General features: G+C 43.4%; 1 protein-coding gene across 1 annotated transcript; it reads right to left on the bottom strand.

Moving 5' to 3' along the window:
* Positions 1 to 9,836: 9,836 nt before the first annotated feature.
* LOC101309919 lies at positions 9,837 to 10,946 on the bottom strand. The gene is made up of 2 exons (XM_004295800.1): positions 10,712 to 10,946; positions 9,837 to 10,456 (listed from the first exon to the last, which is right to left on the bottom strand). The coding sequence occupies exons 1-2, from the start codon at positions 10,944 to 10,946 to the stop codon at positions 9,837 to 9,839; spliced, it is 855 nt and encodes a 284-aa protein (XP_004295848.1).
* Positions 10,947 to 12,233: the final 1,287 nt, after the last annotated feature.

Genomic DNA, 12,233 nt, shown 5'->3' with positions numbered 1-12,233 from the left:
ACCGGAATGCTTGACTGCAAGCCTGTTGAGACACCAATTGAGATGAATCACAACCTTGCCATCTATCCGAATCAAGTTCCAACTGATAAAAGAAGGTACCAACGTCTGGTAGGGAGACTTATTTATCTTTCTCATACTAGACCTGATATTGCTTATGCTGTGAGTGTGGTTAGTCAATTTATGCATTGTCCCAGTGAAGAGCATATGGATGCAGTGTATCGTATTCTAAAGTATCTTAAGACGGCACCTAGAAAAGGCTTGTTATTTGAAAAGAAGAGTGAATTAGAAGTTGTAGGGTACATAGATGCTGATTGGGTTGGTGATAAGACTGACAGACGATCAACATCTGGGTATTTTACATTTGTTGGAGGAAACCTTGTAACTTGGCGTAGTAAGAAACAAAAAGTCGTTGCAAGATTAAGTGCTGCAGCAGAGTTTCGAGGTATGGTACATGGAGTTTGTGAGATGCTATGGATTCGTAATGTATCGAAAGAATTGGGTTTCAAACTCAAGAAACCCATGGACTTGCATTGTGACAGCACGTCTGCTATTGAAATTGTTCATAATCCTGTTCAGCATGACCAGACAAAACATGTGGAGGTAGATCGGCATTTTATTAAGGAAAACTTGGATAGGAAAATCATTCGTTTCCCTTTTGTGTATACGGACGATCAATTAGCAGATGTTTTCATAAAAGGAGTGTCAAGGAAAGTGTTTGACAACTCGGTTGGCAAGTTGGGCATGATCGATATCTATGCACCAACTTGAGGGGGAGTGTAGAATATATTGAATATATTTACTTTCCTTGTATGTGTAGGTTGAATATTATGTATAGGTGTAGGAAATATTTTCCTATTAGCACTGCAATTGTATCTCTATATAAACACTTCGGGCAATTGAACAACAAGTGATTCTTCATGTTACTGGTCCCATTCGATCTCGTATCATATCCATAGGTTTGCGGACAGTGATTGCACTTCGCTCTCGGCTTGGCGAGAGGTGTGCCATCGGGATTCTTCATCATGGTAAAATGATCCCAGGCGATGCTGTGATTCTTCCTCTTTGGATTGAACCGAGGAAGAATTCCCTGACGCAGCAGCAGCATCAGGTGGAGCTTGAGAGCTGTGCAGCCTGTGCTGAACCGTGGAACCTGATGCACGAGTTGATGTAGGGGTCGTTCCATGATTGCTTGACGATGGATTGGATGGACCTGAATCCATCACCTGAAAGAAAATGAGAAATGAGAGAGACTGAGACTTGAGAGGCAGATCGAAAATGAAAAATGGATTTAGGGTTAGGGTTTTTAGGTATTTATATAGAGGATTCAGTGTGGGATGGTACACGGTAAGGAGTTGTATGCACCATTAATGATGTGACACATATATAAAAAATAATAATTAAATATTAATATTCGGGTCGGTTTAATCAGGCAGTTTAGGGGGCTGAACCGGATCCAAACCGGTTTAAACCGGTTTGGGCCGGTTTGAGTCATTTTTCCAACAGTTTTTCCGGTTCGGTTAACCGGCCGCTTTTTCGGGCAGTTTTTTCGGTTGAACCCGGTTATATTCGGTTTTCGCCCAGCCCTAGTTGGTGTAATTGATGATGCTTTTGATGATCTAAATTGTGTTTATGTGTGATTGACAACTTATGACTTGTTCTTAATCAATATGTGTCATTGTTTGTATTAAGTCTGCGTCGGTAAACATGAACTGGAATGGTAAAGAGTCATAGGTTGCATGCTAGGAGGTTTTTGAAGTCCACGTCGGTGAATTACATTCTATCATGTTCAAGTTCTTCCTCTGATCTATTTTAGGTATGAAGTCCGCGTCGGGACATATCTATGAAAAGTTAGAAGGGTTTAAGTAGTTAAGTCCGCGTCGGTAAATTACTTGAAACATGAAATTTGATTCGTTTCTAGATATGCATGATTTAGCTTGTTAGGGTTGAAATTACTTAGCAACTTGATTATATGAATCTGATTTAGTGTTTTCTTGTGTGCAAAGAGACGATCACATGTATATAGTAGCTTAGATTTTTGTTTTCCTTATAGTTTTTTGGATTTTCGTCACTCTTCTGTCCCCTGTTTTGTTTTATTTTATTTTCGTACCAAATGATCTCTGATCCCCCTGAAATTGTGTACAGTAGTTCCTCTGTGTGTCAAGTAGGTCTCTGTAAATTTTCATATTTTTCTTAGTATAGGTTAGGTTTTAATGAACAGCAATTACTTTTGTAAATTGTTTAAAAGTTTTATTACTTGTTAATATTTGTTGTGTTTTACTAATGTTTTGTTTTGCAAGGTACTCTCAATTCTCGGCCCTATACGACACCCTTATTTACCTTGTGCTACTAACGATAAAAAAAGTTTATTTGATGAAGGTTTTACACCTGTCAAAATGGCGTCGTTGCCAAGGACTTTAAAAGTTGTAAATATTTAACTTTTTTTTAAATTACTTTTACTAATGATTGTTTGTTTTATTTCTTTTCATATTTGTTTTATACGACACCCTTATTTACCTTCTGCTACTAACGATAACAAATGTTTATTTGATGAAGGTTTTGCACCCGTCAAAATGGCGTCGTTGCCAGGGACTTTGAAAGTTGTAAATATTTAACTTTTTTTTTTTTTAAGTAACTATTACTAATGATTATTTGTTTTATTTCTTTTCAGGTTTGTATCTCATTTGGAAAACCGTCGAATCAAAGAGGCCGCAAAAGCCGATTTGGGCCTTAACCCTTCGTGAGTACTTTTTAAGGCCTCTTCAGGTTGTGGGCAGCCCATATTGTGCTCTTGTTGGACCATCACAAATATGAGAAGTTCCAGCTGAGTAAGGGGCACTTTCAATGGTGTCTAGGCCCAAGTGAGCAATTGGGACCAAAATTGAGTTTCAAAGGGCTATAGACTATGCGAAAGCGCGATAGGGGTTTCGATCTTCGTAGCCCATTAAAACGAATCCCTACCAGCCCGTTCTACTTCGGCTTGGCCATTCAAGACTTCTGAATCCATAGAATTGCTTGTGTTGAGATGTCAACACCTTTGTCCTTATCATTACAGTTTACAACTTAAGATGTGAACTTGAGGGTGAATAAAACTTGGAATCATTAGTTTTGTTTATATTTCGTTACAAGTGTAGTTTTTGATAATGCAGACGTGTAGAGTCTTATGTGTTTATGGAAGCTCTTTTGTTTCTAACATGTGTCTTACTTTAATTTTAACTTTTGTAAATTGTATTTCATATCACTACCAAGTGCTTTGAATGTACATATGTCTTTCCCAAGCGAGCCATCAATCTTGGACGCAGTTTACTACTTCAACAAAGGAGAAATGTTCAGCAATATTCTTGTTTCTACCTCTTCTCGGGATCTCGGAACCAGAGGTCGAATCCTTGGCTCTGGTTCTTGTAACTGCACAAGTAACACAAAGTCAGGAGTCGGGATTGGGGTGGCCTAGTCTTCGACTCTCCGATGCTTAAGTTAGCGTTTAGTTGCTACTTGTATAGTACGGGAGTATGGGAGGAATAGTGAACTTACCTCTTTTGGAAATTCGTGCCTGTTTTATAGGCTAGCACTAGGGGTTTTGTTATCAGTTCCCGATGTGGGACTGTTTCATGGTGTTGTTCAGTCTCCCCCCTTTCGAGGGTGTTTAGCAGTTGTAAAGTGGGTCTGGCATGCACATTGTTGTTATGCCTCCACTCTTTGGGTGTCTATAGAGGTCTTGTTGGTGGTGTCTTGGCCTGAATGATCTCCGACGACTGGGTAATGACGCCATATTCTTGGCATGGCCAAGTGTTTTGGCTATGTATTAACAAGTCCCCAAGTCCCCAGTCCGAGAGAGCTCTTGGGTGGGGAGTTATTCTCAAGTGCCGAGTCCCCAAGTCCCCACGCGAGGGTCGCGAGGTGGCTGGGGTTGAGTTCCGAGAACTCTATTCAAGTCTTTTCGACATCTAGAGTTATGTTCCGAGAGCTCGATACGGGCCTTTTTCGCCATATCTCATGTGTATCATAAATGGCCAGTTTATGATGGACACGTGATCATTTATGTCGAGTTTAAGGTCGTAACGGTTCCTTTGATTGGGCTTTTTTTTTGTTTTTGTTTTTTTTTTTGTGCGTAATTTGCCCCGTACGATCGTGGTCGACGTGGCTGTTTCCTGACTATTGAGATGGGGAAGATCTGGACGGTCATGATTAATTTGGATGTCTATAAATAGGTCTGGAGGAAACAGAAGGAGGGAGTTTGTATTTCGAAAACAGAGGGACTAGGGCTAAAGGAGTGGTTTCAAATTTCTGGAGAGGTGCTTCGACGATCTGTGAAATCGAACCTGGGGAACATCCAATTTCATCCTCGATTGGTTGTGTGCGAGCGCTCGGCTGTTTGCAACCAGCTTCACTGCCACTACACATATCCAAGTTTTCGAGGTATGAACTTGTCAATTCCTATTCTGGGTTCTACTTTTGTTTTGTTTCGAATTAGTAGGGATTGTGCTGTGGTTTTCGTATCGTTTGCGATTTTGCTAGGAGAGTCTAGAGTAAGGGATTGGTTGGTTTGCTGTCGGGTTAGTTAGGGTTAAGATAGCGAGAGTTTAACATGTGAGGATGTAAGGCATGACAGATCCGGTGTGGGTGTCCAGTGAGAAGATTGTTGTTGTCTCTAGCTCGCCTGATCCTGATTCGGACACCTTGCACCGGTGGGAGGAGGAATTGGATTATCTTATGGCGGAGGTTGAACTTGATTTAGGGGAGGGCATTCCTGTTACGAATGCTAGGTCTCACGTGTCCTCGTCTGACCCTCTCTTAGTATGGCGAGATCTTGGGAGGCTGACGACTCATTCTGGGATCGTCTTGGCGAGAGTATGACACCGTCAGAGCTAAAAGCACTTAGGCAGAATTGAAGTATTCCGGATGAGGTCTTGTTACGACCTCTTTCCAAGGGCATTAATTTTTGGGATCCCCTGGACAACTTTACGTTGGTGTATGAGTATCAATTAAGATGAGGGTTGATGTTCCAGCTACCTCCGTTTGTGCAATACACCCTGGGAGGTCTGTACATTGCCCCGGGACAAGTTACCCCGAACATGTTGAGACAAATCTTGGGGACATGAGTGCTATTTCATTTACTTGGACAAGAGTTCCCCGATTTTGAGGAGTTCAACGCTTGTTGGCACATGGCATATTGCGCGAAGAAGGGTAGTTGGGGTTGCGTGATGATACGAATTACTCAAGTGTTACTACTAGTAGCGGAAATATTAGTAGTACTAAAACACTCAAGTAACGTAGGTCGAAGGAAATATATTCCTCTCTTATTATTGTGCAAAATGGTACAATAACTATTGTCTAATGCCTTCTCTCACAATAACTCTCTAGCTATCTCTGATTCGCTCTCTTCTAAACAGATGTTGTTTCTGTTTCACTCTGGTATCTAGAACTAAGCTAGGCACCTCTATTTATAGAGTCTAACTCTATAAATCCTTATCTAACTTGGAAACTACTCATTAACTAAGTTAGACAACTATTCATTTTCAAGCTAGAAAACTATGTACTTAACTAACTTGGAGAAGGAATCATTAATTCCTAAAAGCTAAAGGATACACCTGTATCACGTGACTTTGAAGTCCCGGGGGAAGTTCAAGATTTTGGTGGAAGACTTGCCCACCTCCAGGAACGAGAGTTGACGATAGAAGTGTTTCCTCGTCGGGGGGCAGTGGCAAGAGTGGCATGGACATCCCTTCTGGGTTCTCAGTAGGGGTGGGTTCAGTTTTGTTCGGTTCGGTTTTCACCTAAAACCGGAAACCAAACCGAATAAAAAATTCAGTTCGGTTCGGTTTGGTATTTTTTGAGACCTTGAACCGGAAACCAAACCAAACCATGGTTCGGTTCAGTTTCGGTTTTTTTTTCGGTTTTCCTTCTTTTTTAAAATAATTTTTCTTAAAATTTGTATGCTTTTGGCTTAGTAAAAAATTACCGTATTTTAAGTCCTTTTTTTTTTCTTCCATTACTTGTTTTTATAAGCACATATAATATATCAATAAAAATTTTAGCAATGATTCTTCAACAAACCAACAATTTATAAACCAAATAGATACTTTGAAAGTTTAATATTCAATAATTTCGAAAGTATTGGGAATTGACCAAACTAGCACACCATGAAACCATAATTTTAAAACTTCTAAGTTCATCTTGAACACAAAATATAGACTCCATAATTTAAAGTCCATCCAAATAAATTCCGAATTCTAAAGTTTAAAAGTCATAGATTTGAATAAAGAAGAGAAAAATAAATTAAATATTAGAGTCTATCATCTAAAGCTCGCAAGAATAAGGTCTTCGATTTTAGAGGTAACATATCACTCTCTATATTTCGCATACACGACACCTAAAACATTTCTATATATACATAAAACGAAAATAAAAAGCAAAATATTAGAAAAGACAAAAATATAATTATATAGAACATAAAACCTAAAATCATATTGTTGAAATCAAATATTTAATACGAAAATAAAGACAAAAAACGACGTCGTTTTAGAGAGATTTGGTTTTTCGGTTCGGTTTGGTTTTTCAAGGGCCGAAACCAAAACCAAACTAATTTGGTTCGGTTTGGTTTTCTTAATTCGGTTTGGTTTTTTCCGGTTTCGGTTTGGTTTTCGGCTCGGTTTTTTCAGTTTTCGGTTTCAAAATTCCACCCCTAGTTCCCAGGGCCTTCCAAAAAATAGGTATCGTGTTTTGTTACTGTTTGTACTGTCCTGCTTTACTTGGCTCAAATGGCGTATAACATGCGTCATCGCTCCCGCGACATCCATGCCTTGGAGGAGGTGGATCCTTTGGCTAGCGTGGCTCTCGCCAAGGAGAAGTTGACTCGGGTAAGTGTACATAATGTTCAATTTGCTCCTCTTCGTTCCCTGGGTTTTTGCTTATGCTTTTGGCTTTTATCTGCAGGCGACGCTGCTTATGTATGCTGCAAGTGAGAGGGCTGTTACCCACTTGCAGGTGGATGCTGACACTAAATGTCAACAGCTGAGGGAGGAAGAAGAAAACAACTGCGCCCTCTCGCAACGTCTAGAGCAGTTGGAGCAGGATGCTGCTGTCTTCTGAGACCAAGCTGCTGAACTCTGGGAAGGAGGTTGCTGAGCTGAAGGAGGCTATGCAAGAGAAGGACAAGTAAGTGGAAGCTAGGGAGGTGGCTGCTGCCAAGGTGGTATCTTTGGAAGCTGAGGTGGCGAGATTGAACCATGCCTTGGCGGAGCAAGAGAGGGCTTGGAAGTTGAAGTGTGCAAGGGCTGGCGGGGTTGGGGAGAGAGTGTTCCGAGAGAGCGACATGCATAAGCAGCAGTTAAGAACCGCTTATAACTAGGGACAGGATGAGCTGAGCAAGACTGGCTGCCAAGCTGGCTGGATAACTGAGGCGGCCATGCGCAAATGGTATGCCGAGAGGGATGCAGCGAAGAAGGCTTGGGAGCAGATGACGCTAGAGCAGAGGAAGCAAGCCGAGATCTCACGGTTGCTAGCTAAGCAGCACGAGGTCTGGCGTGCTACATCCTTTGCTGCGCCAAAGGAAGCTCTTGCTATGGGCACACCTCGGCCTCTTGCAACGGTTGCTGCTTCTCCATTAAGGGCTCCGCGTCTCGAGGGGTCCCCTTCCACTCAAGTGGCGGTGTCTCAGGTTGCATCCTCTGTTATTGAACCCCCTAACCCTTGAGCACCTGGACTTGTGGCGCCGCCACGTACTGAAGTGCAAAAGATTCCCGCGAGCAAGTCCCTTGTCACTGAAGTGCAACAGGTGAGCTTTCTGGTGCGTCCTAATGTTTCAGTGAGGCCTCCACCTGAGTCACGTGACCGTTCTAAGCATGCTTATGGGCAGAGGGTTTCAGTGAACATTAGCCAAAGTCGCGGACGTGGTAGCGGTTCAAAGAATGGCGGGAGCGTGAACAAGTCAAGTGGTGCATCTTCCGGGGAGAAATGATTGTTTTGCCTTTGTAATTTTGCTATTTCTATTAGGTTTCAGTTTCTTGTTTGCTTTTGAAACAATATTGGTGGCGTGGTTAGCCATTTGAACAATTTGTAGTTTATGAATTGCTTGGGAGTCCAGGTTGATACTTGGCGTTATTACTCTTTCATTTAAAGGAATGTGTTCGTTTGTGGTTCATCTTTGCTTGTTGTTTTGTTCTGTGTTCTTGGCACGGTATGTTAAAAAAAAAATTGGAGAAAACATAGCATCTTCATTTAGGATAGGCCGCTAATCGGCAAGGTGTACATTTGATTTGGGCTGCTACCGGGCTAAAGTACACAAAATAATGAAGTGCTAGCTGCCATGTTTGCTTTCGAGTGTTGATAATTTAAACAGGGTAGAGGTGGACGTGGCGAGCATTCCAAGGGCGGGGTAGTACTCGGCCATCAATGTCCCGGAGATAGAATGTAGCTGGTCCTAGGGCATTGACTATCTCGAGTGGGGTGGGGAATGACTTCCTTCATGACCCAATCACCTACCTTTAGGGGGCGGGAGACAACTTTCTTGTTGTAGTGTTGAGCAATCTTCTGTTTGTAGTTGACATTCTTGAGGTGTGCCCTGTCTCGGCCCTCCTCCAGGAGGTCCATGTTAAGTCTTAACCCCGTGACGTTTGTCTCGGGATCGTATGCCGTGACACGTTCACTCAGGACCTCCATTTCCATAGGAATCATTGCCTCGGTGCCATAGGACAACAGGTATGGGGATTCACTTGTAGCTGTTGTTGGGGTGGTACGAAGTGTCTAGAGGACATCTGGGAGCTTGGCAGCCTATAACCCTTTGGCATCTTCCAGGTGTTTCTTCAAGTTTTGCTTGATGAGCTTGTTTATGGCTTCCACTTGGCCATTGGTTTGAGGGTGTGCTGGGGAGGCGTAGAAGATTGTGGTTCCTTACTTGGACAAGAATTCCCTGAATGTGCCATTGTCGAATTGTGTCCCATTATACGTGATGATGGCCTGTGGTACCCCAAACCGGCAGTATAAATTACGCCATAAGAAGTTTATCACCTTTTCAGTTGTGATTGTGGCAAGGGGTTCTACCTCTATCCACTTCGTGTTATAGTCTACAACGACAATTGCAAATTTGAGTTGTCCCGGAGCTATGGGTAGCCGTCCCACGAAATCGAGTCCCCACTGACTGAAAGGGACTGGGGAAATGATGACAGAACAGTGGTACTGGAGGATGATGGGCAAAATTTGCAAATTTGTGGCATTGAAGGCATGCTTGGACAACTGTCTTTGCATCTTGCTCTAATTTTGTTCAATAATATCTAGCTCTGAGTGCCTTGAACATGAGGTTTCGAGCACCTGCATGGTTTCCACAAACCCCACTATAAAGTGACTTCAACACTTTATGCCCCTCCTCTGTGGGCAAGCACTTTAGGAAGCGCCATGACTGACCACGACGGTATAGCTTACCGTCTCGGAGTAGGTAGAGTGAAGCCTTATGGCGCAACCGCTGCGCTTCTCTTTTGTCTTGGGGTAAGGTACCATAGAGAGGAAAGCCACATATGGGTCCATCCATGAGGGCTGGTTGGTTGTCTCGAGGGCGAAGATCTCTAAATAAGCTTTCAAGATGCTTGGCTTGTCCAAGACTTCGATGTGCACATCTGGTGGCGTGGACTAGGGAGGGGCTGTGGCGAGTCTCGCAAGAGCATCTGCCTTGGAGTTCTTGGCTCTAGGGATTTGCTTGAGTTTGTAAGATGTGAAGTGTTACAAGAGGGTGTTGCTAGACTTTTGTAGGATCCTAGGGTATTCTGGTTGGCCTTGAAGTCTCCTGTTACTTGATTGACCACAAGCTGAGAATCACTGAATATGTGAATATGGAGGGCTCCGAGTTCTCAACAGAGTTGAATGCCAGCTACGAGAGCCTCGTATTCAGCTATGTTGTTGGATTCTTTGAACTCAAACCGGAGAGCATACTCATATGAATGTCCCTCTAGGTCTGTGATGATTATTCTTGCTCCATTGAGCCTGTTGTTTGAGGATCCATCAACATGGAGTTCCCAGATAGAGTCCCTGGGGGGGGCGTCGTCATTTGGGTTGCCATGATCCAGGGGAATGAACTCAGCAATGAAATCTGCAGCTGCCTGTCCTTTTATTGCTGTTCTTGGCTTGAAATGTATGTCAAACTCTCCTAGTTCAATTGCCCATTTGACCATGCGTCCTGAAGTTTCAGGCTTTTGTAGTATTTGGCGCAAGGGATGATTGGTTAGGACATGGATTGTGTGAGCTTGAAAATATTGCCGGAGCTTCCGTGCTGTAGTGATGAGAGCTAGGGCCAGTTTCTCAATGTTAGGGTAGCGGGTCTCGGGATCCGCAAACCCTCTACCATAGTAATATACAGGGAGCTCATTATTATGTTCATGTCGCGTGAGAGCAGCGCTGATGGCCGTGGCGGAAACAACCAAATACAAGTAAAGCACTTCTCCTAGGATAGGCTTGGAGAGGAGAGGGACTCCTGCAAGATAAGCTTTTATGTTATTGAAGGCATCATCATGTTCTGGGCCTCACGTGACGTTTTCTTTATACTGGGATTTCAGCAATTGAAAGAATGGGTTGCATTTGTCTGTGAGGCAGGAAATGAAACGAGCCAAGGCTACCAAGCGTCCCGTGAAGCACTAGACCTCGTTCCGGGTTGTCGGGACAGTCATGTCTAGTATGGTTTGTACTTTTTTTGGGTTAGCTTCAATTCCTCTTTCACTTACCATGAAACCCAAAAAATTTCCTCCACCAACAGCTAAGATACACTTTTGTGGGTTGAGGCGCATCCCATGAGCCAAAAGTTTCGTGAAAACCTTGTCTAAGTTGGCAATGTGGCCATCATTCGTTTTGCTCTTGACCAACATGTCATCCACGTAGACTTCCATGACTTCCCCAATTTCCTCTTCAAACATGGCATTGACTAGCCTCTGATATGTTGCTCCCGCGTTCTTGAGGCCAAAGGGCATGACCCCGTAACAAAAGTAGTGTGTTCCTAATCCGTGGGGTGCATTTTGATTTAGTTATATCCCGAATAGGCATCCAGAAAGCTAAGCATCTTGTAGCCAGTTGTGGAATCAACCAACTGGTCAATCCGTGGCAAGGGGAAGCTATCCATGGGGCATGCTTTGTTGAGGTTATTGTAGTCAACACACATTCGCCACTTGTCATTAGGCTTGGGGACCATGACTACATTGGAGACCCATGTTGGGTAGGAAACCTCACGTATAAACTTAATCTCTTTTAGCCGCTAAACCTCAGCTTGGATGGCTCGATATTTCTCCATATTACAGGCACGCCTTTTTTGTTTGACAAGGGGATAGTCTTTGAGGATATTGAGCTTGTGTGTAATGACTTTAGGGGAGATGTCTAGCATGTCGGTATAAGACCAAGCAAAAACTGCTTGCTTATCTTGGAGGAAAGTAATGAGCTTTTGGCAGAGTTCCCGGTCAAGGTTTGTGCCGATGCGGACTTTCTTTTGCGGAGCACTGGGTGACAGAGAAACCCATTCTGTTTCTTCTGCTGGGTTAGGTCTCGAGACTTGCTTCTTCTTTTCTTTCCTATCAGGGTCATCCCTAGGATCATCAATGGGTTTCGAAGGGCTGAGTGGCAACATCTCATAGGCACCACGCCCCTGCTGGATGACATTAAGGTGGAAATGTTTAATGGCTGCCCTGTCCCCTTGGATTGTGAGTATGCCTCCCGGGGTAGGCACTTTCATGAGTAGCATGCGGCCTATAATGAAGCATTGTAGTCCCCAGATGATGTCGCGACCCAAGATGAGGTTATAGGATGAAGGACAATCGACTATGAGGAAGTGTGCAGTGATGGACGCACTATAGGGATTGGTCCCAACTGAAACTGTCAAGCGGTCTGAGCCTAAGGGTTGTACAATCTCTTCGGAGAAGCTGACAAGGGGATCATGATTATTGTATAACTTAGCCCGGTCACGCCGGAATCCTCTGTAGCAATCTGCAAACATTACACTAACTGCTACTCCTGTGTCCACAAGGGCTCTGTGGCACATGTAGTGATCCACCTGGACATTGATTATGAAGGGTTCATTGTGATGGCAATTTATTGTATCGTGTTGCCCGCTGAGGCTTTTTTGGATATTTGCTCTTAGGTGGCGGGGGAATGAGATCTTTGTGTTTGGCCCATATATCTTCGTATGTAGTGGTCAGGGCTGTGTGGACCTCGTAACGAGGTGGCAGGGAAGAGCAACGTTGCTGCTATTGGGGGTTCTGCTCTCGGGA

The sequence above is a fragment of the Fragaria vesca genome, linkage group LG3, assembly GCF_000184155.1.
Source record: "Fragaria vesca subsp. vesca linkage group LG3, FraVesHawaii_1.0, whole genome shotgun sequence".
Taxonomy (NCBI): Eukaryota; Viridiplantae; Streptophyta; class Magnoliopsida; order Rosales; family Rosaceae; genus Fragaria; species Fragaria vesca.
Note: the sequence above shows the minus strand (reverse complement) of the source record. Positions and strands in the feature narration are given on the sequence as shown.